General features: G+C 38.4%; 1 protein-coding gene across 2 annotated transcripts in view; it reads right to left on the reverse strand.

Annotated features, from left to right (window-relative positions):
- The window catches only part of DOCK1 (dedicator of cytokinesis 1), a 321,007-nt gene that overhangs the window by 75,160 nt on the left and 225,679 nt on the right, over positions 1 to 20,168 (reverse strand). For both annotated transcript variants that reach the window (XM_068951448.1, XM_068951446.1), the window contains exons 30-33: positions 12,498 to 12,576; positions 11,832 to 11,932; positions 8,732 to 8,790; positions 2,543 to 2,691 (exon numbers count right to left, since the gene is read on the reverse strand). In XM_068951448.1, coding sequence (XP_068807549.1) covers positions 2,543 to 2,691; positions 8,732 to 8,790; positions 11,832 to 11,932; positions 12,498 to 12,576 — 388 coding nt within the window. The remainder of the gene's footprint in view (positions 1 to 2,542; positions 2,692 to 8,731; positions 8,791 to 11,831; positions 11,933 to 12,497; positions 12,577 to 20,168) is intronic.

Below are 20,168 nucleotides of genomic sequence, written 5' to 3' on the forward strand. Positions count from 1 at the left end.
CTGTGTCCATTCAGTACTATTCTATACTACCCAATATCATTAAAAGTGATATGCATGATAGGAACGAACGCACCCTCATCAAGTTTGCAGAAGACACCACACTGGAAGCAGAGTTAGATACATGGGAAGGAAGAGCCACCATATAGAGAGACCTTGACAGGCTGGAAGAGTGGGCCAACGAGAAATTACGTAAGCTTTAACACAGAGAAATGTGAAGTCCTGAACCTGGGCTGGAATAGTTCCAAGCACCAGTACAGGCTGTGAGACCGGTGGGCTGGGGTGTAGCTCTGCTGAAAAGGACCTGGTGAACAGCAAGCCAAACACAAGTCAGCAGCGCGTCCTTGCAGCAAGGAAAGCAAACTGTCCTGGATTGCATCAGCAAGAGTACAGCCAGAAGATCAAGAGATATGATTATTCCACTTCTCAGGCCACACCTGGAATACTGTGTCCAGCTTTGGTCCCCTCAGTTCAAAAGAGACACTGAGAAATTGGAGGGGTCCAATGGAGGCCCACTAAGATGATTAGAGGGCTAGAGAGCTTGGCTCATGAAGGAAGATTGAAGGAATTGGGTTTGTTCAGCCTAGAAAAGAGAAAGGGGATCTATTTACAGTCTTCCAATACATAAAACAGAGTTACAGAGACTATGGAGGTACTCTCCTCACAAGGGTGCATAGTGGCAACACAAGAGGCAACAGGCACAAGTTGCTTTGGGGAAAATTCCATCTGGATATAAGAAAAAAATTCGGAGCAGGGGTGAAATTTCTCTTACTGGAAATATTCAAGACTCAGTTCAGATGGCCTTGGATAATCCAGATGATTTCCAGAGCTCCCATCCAACCTAGACTTTCTGTGATTCTCTGCTCTGTATAATCTATGACCTTCATCACTGAACCACTGTTTTAAAATTGCCAGCATACTACATAACTTTATTATCTGCAAAATTATAAATGGACAGATTGATTATTCTGTGTTAGACATTACTACGCGTTCCAAACACACTGGACAAAGGTTTACTACCTCTGTACCAGTCATATCAATGTTACGTGCATAAAGAAAGAAGCTATAGCGACTTGAGAAATATATGTTGAGTAGCTACAAGCCAAATCATCTCTGATTTAAGTACAAGGCATTTTTCTTCTCAAAAGGCAAAAGAGTTCGTGTTAAAATATTTTAAGACATTCATTTATTAAAAACACCCAACTATTCCACATAAAGCTGGTTTTCTTCTGTCAAGAAAATATAGGGCCATAAATTTAGCAATAAAGTTACCCTGGGATTTTCATGATCCATATAATTGTACAAATAAAAAATGACAAGTAACAAAAGAGAGTATCTGACAGGAAAATGTTTAAATGGCATCCCAGTGAGCATTGCAATCTCTTCAGTACCATCAGAGTCAAACATAAGAAAGAATGATTAGGCAGTAATTGGATGGAACCAAAATACAGTTCACAACCTTTCTATCTAGCATCCAGCACAGAACAAATCAAAGTAATAAAGTGGATGCCACTTTATATGTTTAAGTCACTCCACACAGATATTCATTTATTCTGGCTACAGATTTATTACGAGCTGGTTATGAATACCAGTTCACAAAGAAGTATGGAAGAGGTTAAGATTTCTCATACATGAAGCAAAACTGCCAGTATAAATGAACAAAAGTAACCAACACCCATCAAACTTTATTGCAAAATTCACAAGGTCATATCCTGAATTGATAGTAATTTTCATAAAGTTATGGAGCTACACTGATTTATATCATGAGACTACCTGGCTCACAGGATTCAAAGTCTGTGCAAGCTATGCTCAAAGCACTGCTAATCCTTGTATTTTCTCAAATGAAAAAATTACTTTGATGTCAAAAAAAAAATCATATAAGAACCCTGCTGTGATTGCGCACTCTTTTATTCAATCCACAAGGTAAAGTTTCAAGGGAAAGAAAGTAAAATGAACAATGCCAAGAAACTTTCTTTCACTACACTTGTCTCTCAAAAGTTGAAGTTCTCAGGACAAGACCGTGCAAGTTTATTCAACAATTTCCTTCAGCTTTTTAATATAAAATAGAATAAAAATGCTTACATTAATATTTTATATATTAGAGTGCCTATATAGCATGAAGAAACACTGTCACTGGCTGGATAGCTTTTTTCCTCTCTTCAAAATCTATAAAGTTGTAAAGGGTATCAAAAATATAAGATACTAGAGATGATAAATTCTTCCAGGTTACAGTTTATTGTGCCACATTATCAGGAATCCTTTAAATCTAATTAAATTCAGACACAGACTCCTTTCCTGAGTCCGTCTTTTCTCTCCCTTTGTATCATAAAGAAAGATTTCATTTACTTCATGCAAATTTTTGCACCAATAAGGATTTAAAACCCTCAGATGAAAATTCTGTAGCCACTCAGACTTACAGAAAATAAACAAATCCATAATTATATTATGCTTGAGCAAAACAAGAAATAACAACAATTCGCACATGTCTGTCAAAGAACAGTTAATCTTTCCTACAACCTTCAAGTATTTGTAGCCGCCTGCTTACCATCTGGAAGCTTCGAGTAGAATGAAATTCACACTGCATCATATCAAAGAATATTGGGATCGTAGCTTTCCGAAGTTCCGTTTCGGGGATAAGCGTCATTTCTAATATAGGTCCCACCATTTCTGGGATGAACTTGATTTTATGCTGACCTTTAAAGGGAAAAATGCATTTCAGAGTTAATGAACAGCCACCGACTTTGGTAGAAGATAATTGCTTTAAAAGCCATATCAATAAATCCTCATATAGCTCAAATATAACATAGTGTTTTTCAGGATCTGATGCCACTGAAATACGTAGTATGCTTTATGCCTCAAGAGGGGAACTAAAGGGTATGCATAAGCCTGAATTTATAATAAAGAGTGGTTCAATCAAAAAATCAAACTGGAACTTGCTGTATTTTCCATAAACCAACCATATTTACCCAGTTCTAAGTTTTTTGTTTTTTGTTTTAAACACATCTTCTGGATAGGGGGGAAGGTGGCTAAAAGGCCCATCGGGTACATCAACTGATTCAGAATTCCACCTCCCCTCAGTGTACAAAACGCTCTCTCTGTCAGTCTATCAAAATGTCAGCACGAGTGCATACTTACACAGCCTCAAGATACGAAACTACATCTTAGCCAAGACTACAATATGTCTTCTTTCCTTCACAGCTGATCTGACTGGCAAATTCCATTGCACATTTATCTTCCCAAGAGGAAACCACACCTCCCCCAACTCCCCCGCTGCGCTCTTCCACGTACAGAAATGAAATCTTAACGTCAACATGAAACTTCATATATATTTTAAAAGCATCTAGTTACTGTTCGTATTATTGGCTAAAAGCGTAGAGAACACAAATGACACGTTCTGCAAGGCACCTATTCAGCAGCGCCTGGGAGGGGAGGTGTCGCAGAGCAAGGCAAGCCAGCACGGGACAGCTCCAGGCAGAACCTACAAATACGTTCCCACCTCAGCCACAGACCTGCTATTGGGACTTTGGAAATACCACCTAAATCCCTCCAGGCCTTCGTTTTCTCTCCTGTGACCCGGGGTAAATAACAACTGCCTATCTCAGAAGAACATTATCAGGCTTGTTCTCTTGAATGTTTATGAAACGTAGTTGAGATTCTCGTATGGAAGATATTACAGAAGTCCAATATATGACATATCAAGTTACCTCTGCAATGCTATGGATGTCATTTCATTTTTACAATTAAAAACATCATAAATTTAAACAAATCTGTATATCTTACAATATATTTGAAGCGTAACACGCCCAATTGGTGAACTCTCACACACACAACTGCAAATGGATATTTTATAATAAAGTGCACTGAGAAGTAGGTTAATGCTTCATTGCTGTGGTTCAGATTAGACTTCTCTAGAGTTGAGCTAATTTAAGAAGCCCTCAGCTTCCTCTGTTGCAAGACTCTTGTTTCCCACTGCAGTTTACCAGTGGTATATGACAGACAAACATATTTTAATTCATCTATATTCCACTGGACTAATAAGACTAGTGAGGGATAACTATGGAAGTATCTAATTAACAGTTTCGTTTTTGACCAGAACTAACATACATCAGAACAAATCCTTTACTAACAGTTTTTTCTTCTTTTTCTTTTTTTTTTTTAGCAGATATAATTTAAGTTACTTGGTTTGGCAGACTTCAGAATCCTATTAGCATGTTCTTAAGGCAAAATTAACACTCAACTAAAATTGCTAATTTGTATGACCCTGAAATGCTGATTGCTGTTGAGGAACATCAAGAGCAAGCAGTAAAGCCTTCTTTCCGTCTTTCGTTTAAGTATTATTACATTCGGCCTCTCAGGTGATGGTTTTCTTGTACTACGCCTGAAAAGTGTCAGAGCCAATATTTCAGCAAACAAATGATAGTGACAAAAGATACTCGTCAAGCACAAATTCAATGTCATAAAGTTCTCTATGTGTCACAACAGGTTTTCCTTACTTCTAGCACAGGGATTCCTACAGAAAAGTAAGTACTATCTTTTGAGGTTTAGACCTCAATTTAAATTTTTTAAATGTTTGATCACTTTTCCTCTTCTACAGTGGAATATACAGTTCTTGCTCAAATAGTGAACTACAGGACATCTCATGTAATGACAAACTCATGCCTCGAACGAAAAGCTGTAAGCCTGGTCTCATAAGGTGCTGAGCAAAGATGTTAAGAGGAGCTAAAGGCATCCGCAGGGTTTGCTCCCCACCGCACTGGTCCCGCTCTGTAAAGAGCCATCAACAGAATCTATTAGAGTTGCGCTGCATGTACTCAGTCTTTTTGTCATTCCAAGACTGTTTGTATTTACAGCACCACTGTCTCACAGGTAATAATCAACAGAGTTTTCAAATCAATGAGGACAGAGCGCTTTTCAGAATATGAAATTCTGGAGGAGGACTTGGGGGATAGAAGTGTGAGAGTTATTAGCAGAAAGTATTACATTCACTTGAACGCTGCACCGCAAAAAATCCCTTGCCTGCCGTTTGAAACCCATTTAGCTCTTCACTTCATCTGGAGGGTACGTGGGTGGCTCCCACCAGAATTTACGCAACCCTGGCGCACAGAGGAACAAGGGAAATAAGCTGCTTGCACGGCACAGGCAGCAGCTCCCGGCTCTGGAGGCGAAGCATCGTGCCTCACAGAGCAGTTTTCCAGAGCAATTTCCGATATAAGGAGTTTCTCTGGAGCTCGAAGCATCGGGGTCATGGCAGGAGGAGGCTGGCAATGACTATGGGAAGCCAGAGCAGCACAAATTAAACCGTTAAGCAACGCTGTTTTTCCTTATTCAGCATATGCAAGGAATAACGTGCAGAAGGGGCTGCCTAATAACTAGGTGGAAAGGAAGTAGGCTTAAACCTCTGACTGCTGCATGATCTACATCAAGGCTTTAATGACATGCATGCATGCATTTGCCATGCTGATGTGAGCCACTGCAATGTTGTGCCACAATACAAAGCATGAGAGGAAAACGCAAAAGGATCCAGCCCTACTCTGGCATGCAGCGGCATCCCTCCCGGCTGCTGTCACACACTGCACGCTCTAATAAACAACCCAACAAGGAACTTGCCTTTTTTTTTTTTTCTTCCTTGAGTGTGGGAACTCCCACGCATAGATTCAAAATGTGACAAGTCTGGAAGAAAATTGAGGAGTCTCTATAACGCTCTATAACGTGCAGCTGCTTTAAGAGCTACATGCAAAACACTATTTTTATGAATATGTAAAAACTTCCCTTTGTATTGGCTTCTGCCTTGCCACGAGATGCACTGTTACGAAATGCTCACAGAACAGTACCAAATTTCATTAGCTGAACCAAAATCAAGACATTCTATTTATTTAACAGCATGAATGATTTTCCTTTTCCATGTTCCCCTTGTTTTAACTTGGGCCGTAAAAATCCACTGATTAATTTGCTAGCAACTCCACATCTCACTTGGGTCAGCTCTAAGCACGCATGACTAATTCGGAGCACGCTATTTGCAGTGATTTCTATTTATATTACGTTCAAGGTTTAGGTCTATTTTCAACCCTGCCTTTCCCTCCAACAAGATTAACATCTCTATCCAGACACCTTCTCTGACAGCAAGTACTAGAGTGAACTGCTGGGCCAGTGGCTAGCGCCCTGGATGACAGCAGCAGCAACAATTTTAATTCATCTTGAGGAATTTTATTTTCCATCCTCTCTCTAGCTGGTTCAGAAGTCAACAATAAAAGCAATATTTTCTTCTCTTTCTCTCCTTGATCAAGTATATTATCTTTGATGTAATTACCACTTCTTCAACATTTAACTGTTCTAGCCACTGACAACTGCTCTGCACGAACTAGTGCTAAGCTGCGTTTTGTATATGCAGCTTGTGGCGCCTTCAAGCGTGCATCACTTGATTTCTGAGATTTTCAAGACAGAGGCCATGGCTTTCTTTACAATTGCATGATACTTATTGTCTTCCTCAGGTCGAAGGTTCTAACAGAGCAGTGACTCAAAATAATATATTAAGGTTCGGGTTGTGAAATGGGAGGGAAAAAAGCCAACAAAGACTAATATACATTGCTTTTGGTGCACCTCTTTTCAATGGCAATTGACAGCACTGTCTTGTTCCAGATGGGAGAGTTTTAACTCAGCAAGTATTATAGGTTAATCATGGTAATTGTGAGCAAAAACCTAATGAGATAAAATAATAATTTTTCAGGCTAGTGCATACCCTTTAATACATAAATCAAAAGTCAAAGTTAGTTGGCTTCATCATATTTTGTGCACAATGACAGACAGTCATAAAAATTACATGCTCAAGCATATGCAAGAATTATAGCTTTCCACTTTTGATTTTGTTTCTGAACATATACATTAATAATGTGACTAATGTAGGGAAACTTCTGAGATAAAAGGTGTCAAGCACAGTAGAATCAATGCCGCTGCGGTGGCAACTTGAAATCCTTTCTTAACTGATGCTGTGACACACATGAGATTGATGAAGAGCCAGAAGTAAAACATGATCAGCACTGACTGCCTGGATTACCAAGAAGGTGAGAAAAAGAAAGCTTTTCTTTATGAAAAGTAGAAAGGCCTTTTTGGATGAGGGTCCAGTCTCTTATTTGCCTTTCCCTTCCACCTTTTGTTGGGAAGAGCAACAATTTACTCACTCCCTCAAGATGTGAAATTTCAGAATTAACAATCTGTGCCAACCAGATAATCACAGGTATCAGAGCTAGAAGGGGTCAACAAGTCATCCACCTGGATAAACTTAGTTTACAGAGAACTTCCACAGGGAATGAAAAGTCTGTCTGAAAAACTCTAACAAATACAGAAGACTTTCACGAAAGCACGTAGCCCCTCTTACACACCAATCAACTCAAACCCTCAGAAAACTCCAGTAAAAGTGATTGTTAACTCCATACAAAGCAATAAGTAAGTTGTCCAACAGCACCTGGTGACAGTAACAACAATTATGATGCACTCCATGGTGACCAGACTGAAAAAAAAATCTCATGTACAAACAGCTAGATGCATGTCTTAAGTACACAAATAAACATTTCCAATTTTGGTTCAGTAAATTCCTGGAAAAGCAGAAGTAGTTTAAATATGCAAAGTTGCCAGAAAAATTAGTGAAATAACACATAAGTAGGTAAGTGCAAGCCTAGAACAGCAAAAGAGTTAGCTAATAACTACTGAAGAGGATTCCAGGGTTCGGTGCCTGCTGGCCCAACATCAGGCATGACGCTGAATTTATTATTTGTCTGTCAAGTCATATATTGCTGTGTACTGTGCTTTAATCTGCTCTCCAGACACTTATTCACGAAATACACTTCTAATAAAAAGTGAATTCAGCTGCTCTCAGAAGGCTTTTTTCATCATTACAGCAGAGTGGATGCAAACTCTGTGATATCAAAAAAGTAAGGACCTTTGCATACCCTTCTCCTCTATATGCTGAATTTTTATAAGTTTCAGCAACAACAGTTCAGCTAGAGTTGTAAATGAAGGTGGTAAAATGCATTTATTTCTGATAATTTAAGGAAATTTTGATAAAACTCTGAACAGCTTAAGTGTCTCCACTGTTAAGCTCAGGAAAATGAAATCTGGCAGGTGAGTACATTCAGGTCACAGTAAATATTCAGTTTTTCCTCAAAAATCCCATCCACGTACAGCCAAATTACACCCACAGCATATACGCAGAGTTGAGACTGTCGGATATGCCTAGCTTATCTAGGAACTTCAGGGATGTCCAAGTTTCCATTCTTTCCTGATCTTCCCAAGTCTTCCTGATACAGCCAAACAAAACTGAAAAATCAGACTTTAAAAAGAGTTTCCAGGTTAACTTCTTTATATCCCTTCAATCCATTCATTTTGCTACAGTCCTAGTGATTGCTTGCACGAATTGCGCGTGGGCGTGCATGTGCTTACGGAGAAACAGAGTAAAAACCATTCAAGAGATCTCACCATCACCATAACCGTTCCTTCGCATTGAGTATTAGCTAGAATACCATGAAATAATGGAAGGAGGGTAAGCTTTGACTACAGTAATGCATCTTCCCAGGCTGTGAAATAAGCTTACATAGGAAGCGTTATTTCTTAACTCACCTGCATTTAAATGTCTTTTGGAACCTTACCGTTATTTCAAGAGAAAAAAATGTTTGTTTCACCTATACCGCTGTTTACCTAAACTCTGAATATATGTTAAGCAACGAGCACTCACGCTACTTACCCAGATTATACCACATGTCCCTGATCTCAAAGCCAATCTGCCTTCTCATATCGCCATATCTGAAAAGAAAACCGAAACACCGCGTGTTTAATCAAATACTAGTAAGCAAAGCACATTTCAATTCCAAACGGGATCAGCATTCAAAAACATTTGAAACGACAGAAAAAAGTCTCCACATTCAACTAATACTAACACTTCATACCAACAACACTACGCAGCCTCGCTCACCCAGGTCAGTTAAATACTTAGAATCATTAAACTTTGCAGAAACCCCTTTACGAATGGGTAAAGCAGAGGCTGACCCAACAGACGCGGCAGCATCGCCGTCACTAGTGCTCCCTCCAAAGGTACACACACTGCACTTGCTGCAGCAATCCCTACAAAAGGGAGAAAAAATATTCTCCTATGGGCACCTCGCTCTGCCATATCTTCAGATTACATAAGTCTCCTTCGGGAGCACGTGGGTGGTTACACAGATTAATTTTGAGCATTTTCTATTTTTCAAACTGTAATGGCTGGAGGAAGCATTACAGAGCGCTTTACGGCCTAAGGCATATTTTATTTTTATATACACTCTTAGCATAGCATTGCCCTAGAAAATAGAACGAGAAACACCTTGTGACACCTTACACGTTGATGTCACCAGTGCCAGCTCATTAAAGTTTTCTAAACTGCAGACCACTGACACTGTGTTTCAATAACTGGATCAGGGCCTTAATGAGCTCCAAGAATATAGGCATGCTAGACAAAATATTTACATTTTAAAATCAATGAGATAAAATTAGCAAAATGGCAATATCTGGCAACTTGTGCGATTGTTGTAGCGTAATAGTGAGATCCCCTGACATTATTACGGATTAAATAGATTGTTCCGTATCATTAAGCCTCTGCTATTATCTAACACTTAAATACAATGTTTAGCAAAAATTACAAATTACAATAATTACATTTTAAATTATTAAATGTTAGAAGTATTAATTGAAATATATACTTAAAAAGGAGGGTGATATGGGCCTAAGGGATTATTTATATCCCTTTGGCATAGAACTGACAGTGCTTTCATATACCAATAAAAGTTAGTGCTCTAAGACCATACATTTATTGCGTTCTGTGCAATTCACTGTCTTAAATATTGCCTTCAAAACATGATTAAACTGAAACAACAATTTCTAAACTTATTACAGCAGAGATTTACAATTCAGTAACCTTCATTACGTACCATCTTCAAATGACTTGGTCTGTTTACTCATATTATCGGTGAGAAATGTCTGCTGATTTCTTGCATTCCTTCAATAGTGAGATACGCTGGGTAGTTTTATATAAAAAAAAAATCTGACAATTTTTTCCATCTCAGGCTCTCCTCCTCACACAGAGGATAATCAGTTCACGTAAATGTATTTCTAGGCACCTGCAACAGCTGGTTTTGATCCATTTCTGCTCCAACTGATTGACTGGAGCTCTTTGACTTTTATAAGTGTCCTTTCTACTCTTAACCACAAAAGAGGATTTGTACCATCGATCCTATCCTGTGCAAAAACATTTGGTTCTATAAATTCCAAATCTGATGAAATAAAATTTCCTTGGCTCTAAAAAAAAAAAAATCTTGATTTCCTTTCGCAAATATACAACTTTAATGTTATTTACGATTTTTATATCCCAAGTGCAGAAGCCTGAGCTCTGCTTGACACCACTTCTTCACCGAACTTGTAAATATTCCTGTTTCATCAGGTAACCCCCCAGAGCTGTGCATACATATACTAGAGGATACAGCGATTAAAAATTCTGTTTTAACCGCCAGGTAAAGCAAAGACTCCAAAGCAAGCACGTCAAAACTCATGACGGACTGAAAGAGTTTGAAGGGCAAAACTTAGCTGCCAAAAAAAGGACTGACCTTTTCCTTGGCTTAAAATTAAATACTGTACTCTACCATCTATTTCGTGCCACCCTAATCTGGTTTAGAAAAGATTCTAAGATTTCTCATGGGTAAAGCAAACAAGAGAAAGGAAAAGGACTCCGGTATGGCCACGGCTGAAGTAAATAAGTAGCTGAGATGCCAGGAGGCAAAGCGCTGGCACACCGAGCCCTGGCCTTTCTGGTCAAAGGATGCAACCCACAAAACGGTGCCAGCTAAAGTAAAAAGCCTTTAAAATGACATCTCCTTCCACTAGTGATAAACTCCTCAGTCTTACTGTGGCATCTCCCATCATAATCATATACTAAAAGGCTTGAATTTAGCAAGCACGACACTACAAAACACACATTATTACATATAAGCATGCTTGCTCAGGGAATCGTAGCTTCGAAACGCCCAGGCTTTATGCATTGACTGCGGTTACCTGACTGAACCTGAAAACAAACTGCTTTTACACACTCTCTTTATAAATGTCAAGACATAGTAAGAGAATCCACCCGAACCGTTTCAAAACATGCAACTGATGTTCTCAGTGCCCCTTGTTCAGCTCTTTAATGACAGGGTTCGCTACACTGCAACGCCAATGAAACTGAGCAGAAACGCGTACTTTAAACAAAATACGCATGCTCCTAGTTCTCTGCTGTCTTTTTTCTTTTGGCAGGTTTGATTTGCTGTGACATTTCAAACCAAAGTCAGATAGTCCAAGCTGCCCGTGCAGAGGTGGTCAATGCAAACCCTTTTAACCTGGACACTGTGCACGGCCTCAGCAGCACAAAAACATTGTGCAGGGATATCACGGGGAAACCTCCTGGAGCAACAAAAATTCAGTCTAAAAGGCCTTCAGGGATTAAGCAATAAAAAGTGCATGTAAAATGCGATTAGAATAAGCACAAAGCTAAAGTGATTTAAAAAAGCAGCTTTATAATGTGTTAACGCTTCTGAAAAGTCTTGACTTTATGAACATCCTGCAGTATAAAATACTGTCTTCATCGGTAATGAATCGTGTAATTTAGATCTTGATTCGAGGGTAGAAACATATGCAATACTTGATTCATGTTTTTAAAACCAACCTTTCATTATACCATGATTGCATCTCAATTTGAATGGATTTAACTAAGAAATTAAACTAAAATTATGTTAATAGACCTCAAGCTCTCGTCCATGATTTAGATGACAAATAGGACTTACTTGTTAAGTATTTTCGCTCTTTTAGCACTTGAAAAATTCTCCAGTTGTAAAGATTCTTGTGTCAGAAAAGCAACAGCCAGGTGAAAGTAGTTGTTCCAAAGCTGAAAATCCCCAGAATGACAAGAACAGATACCATTAATTCTCTGAAATGTTTTTCTGCACATCTACAAAACATCTTAGAAGCATCTAAATTATGCACATAAATATTTAACGGCAAAACAACAGATACTGAAGAAAAGTTGTTTCTTAAAAAACTCCTAGGACATCTCCTCATGTATAGCATCCATGAAAGATCTCTCAGCTACAAAACTCAAATTGCATTTTGATGACTTAAGCAAAATTAAATACCAATACAAGGGTTTTTTAAAAATAAAAATCTATATTTTACGTACAAACACAATTTAACGTAATGTACATACTACTTAATTTTCATGAAGGGAACTTGTTTAAGATCGAGAGGGGGTGGCGTTCCTCTGCAGGATGAGACCCACGGGACACCAGTGGGACATATGCATGTGTTGAACCTGAAACGACTTAATACAGTCTTCACCCACCGAGAAGAGGTGAACATTGACTTACACGTACGACAAAATTACGGATTGGGGACAGAAACGTATTTTAACATTAACATTAGTCCCCAAGATATGGTTTGGTATTTTTTCTTACCTGTAACTCAAAGTTGGCTTGATCAAGAAATTTTTTGTTTAGCATATCTGCATACTGATTAATTGCTCGCAGGAAGACTCTGAAAGATTAAGAGAAAATTACATAATTACACACTCTACTGTGGCACCTTTGTACATTTGGCATCCCAATTAGACAAAAGCCTGAGTCTGTCTGGAAAGTGAGATTTGTAGCTGTTCTTTGGAAAGCAATGTGATCTCACCGCTGTTAAGCATTTAGAATTATATGCAGATGTTCTCAAAATTAATCAAGTAAATTAGCATATGCAGAGTAAAAGAAACACAAGGAATGTTTTGGATAAAATCACTTCTCTGAAACACCTCAAGATAATCAAGAGATCACTAAAAATTCAGTTTATTAGCAAAAAGTATGAATTATTTCTTTTAAAGTTACAGCATCTTAACGTCATATATAACCTAGACCCTGCAACTGTCTGTATTTTAACTTGTAGAACAAGCAAAATACAATTTTAAGCACTTATGAGCCAGACACCATTTTACCTATGGCACAGTAACGTACAAAACTGCTGTTGATGAGCAATGCTTTGAAACTTGTCCTATGCTCTACTTTTAAAATGTTAATTTAGTACCCAGTACAGTTTATTGCTTTTCTAAAAAGGACGCTTCCTAAATTACAATAGGGGTTGGCTTGACAAGCTTTAAAAATAAAATCAAATGCTATAGTATAAGTAGGTCACTACATATTCATGGTGCTGAAAAGTAAACATATTATTCTTTGGTATCCTCATCTCCATTTTCAAAATAAACATTAGATTCCTCCTGGAAACTTTAAATTTATGCTCTGAAACTGGCAGCTAATGCCCAGACAAACGAGCATTTTGCGCAGCCTGTCGACGATGCAGATTTATGTCTCCTGACAGTAGGGGCAATGACAAAGACCAGTCACAGCAGATACTTCTTTTTTTTTGCCCCATAGCAATTTTTAAAAAGAGAGTTCACAATCGAATGCAAAAAATAAAGTCAGTCTTTCTACGGGCTGACAAATATCAGCATTTTTTTAAAACAGAAGAGGCATTTAGCAAGATGTTTTACTGAATTTAAGCTACCTACTGATCTCTTTGGAAAAAAATGAATCTTTAGCAAAATGCTCGCTAACCCAAATGAAATAAAACCTCCAGATAACGCACGGACGTCAGGATGGGATACCACATTATTTATGTATAAAAAAATCAAGCAAGTTAAAACGAGCAAGGCAAAGATTTTGATATCACTGGGATGTATCTGTACTATAATCTCCATGGTTGTGTCACTGGAAGGGAGGGAAAAGTACCCCAGCATGAAAAGAAGAATCACGAATAGTATTTGCCTTGCAACGGGAGTCATTCTTCCCCTGAAGATATCAAGCTGCAATTCTAGCATAAAGCTACAATGTTTTGATTGTTTTCTTCTCCAAAAAACCTTTTATTCCCTGATATAGACACATAATATACATATATACGCAGACATATGGTCATACATACGCACACACACATATATATATATATGCACATGCTTTACAGTATCGCTCACTATACTTAAAAATCTCATACATAGCCATGTACTTGTATCCAGCATATGCAGAGATGCATTTCAAGACCAGCATTTCTGTGCATGATTCACCAGTATCTTTGCCAGTATATATATCTGGAAACAATTTCTTTAAGAGATTTTATAAATGAGATGCATTCAGCAATAGATGATAATACACTGCAGACAGCTGTATTGTAAATCTATGATTCAATTACTGAGCTGTAGCATATACTAAGAATGAAGCTAAAGTTATCCAGGTAATCAGAATATCAGCAATTGATATTTAGATACAATTTGATATGTAGACTTATCCTGTTTTGTTCTGTGTTTTTAAAACTTGATAATACCATGAGATCCATTAGTCTTCCCAGAAGAATTGGTAATTTAACATAGTAGGAAGGACTATCCAGTGTACCTTGCCTTATGACGATAAAATTAGTCCTAACACAGGGAGGATTATGCCTACAATTTAATTACGTTGCCTCAAGATATCACTGTAATGCATTCAATCTGCTCCATCTAATTAAGCCTTGGAACAATCTCATTACTTTATATAACATCATTTTCTTTAAATTGTAACTTGCATTTTTCCTCTATATTAATTCTAGTGAATACAAATAAAGAACAAATAACGTGGAATCTACCATACACTGCAGCTGCAAAAACACCTAGCCACAAAACATCTGCAAAAGTACAGCGGTCTGTAAGCAGCGCTGCCCGCTGACACCCCACGTGCCACCCTGCAACGGGAGCCTGCTTCAGGAAGGCAGGTATTCCTCCCAACTTTCTACACAAGAATATCCCAGAAAGGAGATAGAGATTTAAATGTTAATTTAAAATGTTAATCAAAAGTATGTAAAAATGTTAATTTAAAATCAAAACAAAATTAAAATGGGCTTTGAATAGTTATTCAAGCCCGCTATGTTTTGATTTGATGCCACGCTCAACCCTGCTGCTACACAGCTAAAACCCTTCCTAGCACACCTCAGTGAATAAAGCTGCGCTCCTGTCCCAGCGAAAGCCAACAGAACAGTATTTTCTCAGTCGCAAACCAAATGTAAGTCAATGAGGATTTTGTGCTCCGCTTCAACCAGTGCTGAAGGGATTTGCGCTGGAAATCCTGAGAGCGCCTTTGCTAAAACCGGGCGGAGGAACAGCGCGTTCTGCGAGCGCTGCTGCGCCGAGCCCAGCGCGGCAAAAGGAAATACGGCTTGCAACCTCCCTCCTGAAAAATCAGGAGTTAATGGAGGGAAAGGGAAATACACAGTGGGGTCAGAAGTCAAGTCAGCGACTGCAACCCCCTGCCACAACTGAAGTCACTAAAATGACTTTTGTTACGGCTAAGCTCACAGTGCTTCCCAGCAGCTCTGTTTCAGAGTATCTGATGCCAACAGAAAACAAGAAGATTTTGATCATTTGATCTGATGAAGGGGGTGATACTTAACCAAACAGAAATACTGAAATAATATCAATTTAAATATTATTTTTAAACCTTGCTTTAGGATAAAGCTAACTGCGTTGCACTGAAAAAAAGATCCTTGCGTTTGACCACAGAATGAGCTTATTTCCATCATATCTGCTATGGTGATATACGAACATCAATATTTGCTCATTGATTTTTTTATTAGAACAAATACTCCCTGAAAGTCAATATTAAGAATATACATCCAGCTATCAACATTGAGAAGCAGCAAGTTGTATAGCATAGCTGGCATAAGAGCCGAGAGGTTTCATCACAGTAGTACTCCTCCTTTACCTTGCTGTAAAATTTATCCTATTTTATGACCTGACAAACAAAAGCCATAGGGTGGATTGAGATAAATGCAGTTTTCTGTTATGCTGAGACCACCGACCATCACACCTGAGCACCCTGTATCCTCCTACATACCCACCAGAGGAGTGCAGAGAGGTGCCACCCCGATGGCAAAGTAGACAGTCCTGCACAGACAGGATCCCAAAGAATATGTCAATATTCTGCAAATGATCTGGAAGAAAACGCTCACTCGCTCCTAGAAGGAGAACTCCGATTTTAAACTGGGATAGAAGCAGCTTGGGCATCCTCTGAAAGTTAGTTAACCTAGGAGAAATCAAACTACAACACCAAACTGGAGCAGATGGTATTTGTTCCAAAAACTTTCAGAGAGGTTGATCTCCAAGCTTAAACTGAGAGAGACAGCTATTAGTCACCCGCTCTCTGCTATTTCTCTTGTGATACCACAGGGAGAAGGAGTGATAAAAATGACAAAGTAAAAAGATAACCCCTTTCTAGCTGCTAAGCCCTCTAGGCCTTGGCTGGTCACTGAAGATGGCAGAGAAATAATCAGACTTCTAGAAAGTACCTTTAGGATGCAAACAAGGCGAACCCAACGTTGGATGGAAATTCTGCTACAGATGTTGCACTCAAGAATTGAAATCAGCTGAAGCTGAGAGAAAAAAAAAGGTAACTATTGCTACCTGCAGGGTGCAAACACTGCATCCAGTGAGCAAGCTGCAATTAAGTGAAAAAGAATCAGAACAAGTCGCAATGGACTTAGGGGTATAAGACAAAAGTCAGGTGGTTAGGTCGGCATTACTTCGCCACCTGAGTATGACACTCCACTGTATGTTTAGTCAGACAGAAAGTTTATTAGTTTGAAGTAATCATTTGGACAGAAAAGGATTTTGCTAGATACATTCTTGGCTATAATCCAGGAAATGAGAAATTATCAGCCGTGAGGTGTGCTGCAGCTCACGAATGCAAAAATGATTCAGGTTTATGCCCCAATAAAATTCAAAAGAGAAAGTAGAAAACCTTTATGATTAATTTCAAGTGTTAGTTTGATCCCCCTTCCTCCTCCCATGGCTGTACTGATAATTTGCAATAACTTTAATGTTAAAGTTGTAGTAACTGAAAAAATTAGCGGAATATGGCTTGAAAAACAAGCTGGCTGCTGCTAACAGACATAAGGAAGAAAGGTACACTTGGACATCACTGGACCAACAGACAAGTAATCAAAACTATCACCGATGCTGAGACAGAGAACATCAATCTGCAATGGCATACCTTATCTTGGCACAATTAATAATGATGATTAGTTTCTAGTTGCATATGTGTAAAAACAAGAAAAAGAAGTGCTTTTGTTGAAGTTAAGTTTTGATTAATGAAGGACTACATTACTGATGGCCAGTAACAGCCATAAACGTTAAACCTCGAAAAAGAGAAGTGCGGAGAGCACAAGTGATCACAACGTAGCCTATTCCAATACTGAGAATGGCACGTCCAGCAACAAAAATCTAATGCTAACATATTGGAAAAGATCTGCGAGACACAAGACTTTATCAATCCAATTAAAAGAAGGAAATTAACCTTTCTTAAGATGTGATTGGAATAGAAGGAGTATAATTACAGAAGAAAATCACTGAAGGATACAATAAAGAAAGAAAGGTCATTGTTAAAGGGCATAAAAAATATCTACCAAACAACAAAATTAATGACTTGGCAAGCTCAGGTGCCCTGTGTGCTAAGCCCCTGAGGACAGATGACGATGGGACGGCTCCCAACCTACCAGCAGCTTTGATATCTCTTCTGTTATAGTTAGAATGAAGGTCCTTTAAAGAAGGGACTGTCATTTTTTTCTGCATTTAGATAGCTTCAGTGAGGTTCTAGTCCATCACCAGGATTTCTTGATGTTTTATCCCTAATGATTTATTTTCTGATGAGAAACCTTACCAGCTCTTTCTAAGCCAGAAGGGAAATCAACTGCACAAATACAGAACGGAAGCGGCTGCAAAAATGTCTTAGTAAAACAGCGGGTGACAAACTGAGCAGCGATCAGCATGCCTCAAAGTTGCAAAACAGTATTCTTACTCGTACGGATTACTAATTACTTCCAACAGCCCCACAGGGTGTTACCTGGTCCGTGGGTAGACACCTGGACAACACTTCACGAAATAATGCAAAATTCAACTTTTTGATCCTGTAATTCTACCTTTGCAGAGAGGCCCTTTCTCCTACAAACAATCTCACTGAATCCAGGAGGTTGTTCATATCTATCAAAAAGAAGAATCTAGGCTTCAAATGGCACTACTAAATGACGAAGGGACAAAGGGACTCCATTTATAAGTATGACAGCAGTACCTGTGCCAAATGTCTCATTCATTCACTGTCTTTCTCAGGAATAATCTTTTTTCCTTTCCTCTGTTCTCTCTTACAATTAATCAGGTGCCCTGACTTGCTTCTTCACCCATGTTTTAAAAATATTCTCTGCCCATTTGCTTCCATTCAGCCTCCCTCATCACTGAAAGTCTTTGGGGGGAAAAAAAAAAAAAAAGATGAGAGCTGGAAACCACACGATGCTGTAACACACCTAATTCATCGGGTAACCCTCACACACGCAAATCAAACTCACTAGAAGTTCAGTAACTATCTCCGCAAAAATATTTGTTTGCAGAAATAATCTACAGAGAAACATTCCAAAAGTAGAAAAATTCTTACAGTATACTCTTTTTTGTACGCTACTGAGTTAGCTCTAGCATCCAGAGATTCTGGTTTACACACTAAGCAGTTACGTAACGCACTTATGACAAGAACATATGAAAACAATACCAGCTACAAATAGGCTCCCCAGTAAAAGCATCAAAGAAGAAGAAATAGAAAGAGCAAAAAAAGAGAGACAGACAGACAGAAGGAAAGAGAGAGAGAAGGAAAGAGAGAGAGATTCCCTAATGATAGAATGATTATCTAAACAGGAATATACAGATAGAGCTTAAAATAATTTAGGTTTATCTGATAATTCAGTAAAAGGCAGGATTGGGAGGGGGGTTACATCGGCACTGTTATGATGCCATTCCAGTTAATTTAGATGGAAGGATAATGAATGCTTTATTACAGCTCATCAGCCTTCCTGCACATCATCATTCCTTGCATGCTTGAGCTTTTGCTTCTCTGGGAGACAAATTTACTGTGCCTATATGAGACAGACTACTCTTAACTTGTCAGACTGCGTATGAAACAACAGACCTAGACCTTGAAATCCCAACGCAGAACCCCAAACTTGAACAAATGCTCACCAAAGCATGAATAGCAGCCTTTTAAAAGCAATCACTTCACATACCTTCAAAGCATATTTTCAACTTTTCAGTTTTGTAAAGCACAGTTAATTTTTAAAAGCTTTGTATCCCATACGAACTAAAACTTTAATTTTAATATACTGCTCTGACCGCTTTTCTCTTGGCATTATATGCAAGTAGGGTGATTCTCTGATTACTTCAACACCCAAACACAGAGACTACGTAGTGACCTCATGCTGTGATGTCACACATATTTTGTCTATGTCAAATGAGAAAAATAGCTGAAATGAAGGTATCTGCCCCTGGGCGTCTCTCCCCAGTTTTCTCTCTTCCCAAACTCCTGCATTTCTTTTCTTCTCCTTTAGTTTATTACAGTATATTTACTCTTCACCCTTTTTCACACTTCCTAACGCAACAAGGTTGCCAAAAACCTTTCCTATCTTGCATTGCTGTGTATGGTACTTTTAAAAAGACTATTTGCACTATTTTCTTTTTAATTCATCAGGCTAAAGAGCGGTCAAAACTAAAAAAAATCCGTGATGGTTCGCTTTCTTTTGAATGACGATGCACGTTCCTTCCTGGGCTGACTATGATAACAGCGTATAGTAATCCTAATGAAGACTTGCTACTAAATACTTACATTAGCATAATCTTCTTATACGGTATACTTCACACTAGTACAGGTGCACCATGTCACTTTATTAACCTATTTTCTAAAAAATAGTTCAGAAACCGTTTCAGCATGTTATTTGTAATCACCGACTTCTCCTTCCTCATTTGTATTCTGTACTGTGTGTCCTCTAAAACAATAGAGACAGATGAATGACAAACAATCCCAAGTTAAGAAATTCTGAAGGACAAACTTGTGATCTGACTATCAATAATAGATACCCTATAACATGTACAATGTATTATTCCACAAACAACCTTTATAGTACGGTTAACTTGCACCTTAAGATCAATTTGATAGAAAAAAACCCTGTTGAAACAGACAGTTACAACGTTGGACAACAAAGTGATAAATGTTTATAGAAAAAAAAAGTTTGCATTTAAATTCCATTTAAGTGTCCTTGCA

This window comes from Struthio camelus, chromosome 7 (assembly GCF_040807025.1).
Source record: "Struthio camelus isolate bStrCam1 chromosome 7, bStrCam1.hap1, whole genome shotgun sequence".
Lineage (NCBI taxonomy): Eukaryota > Metazoa > Chordata > Aves > Struthioniformes > Struthionidae > Struthio > Struthio camelus.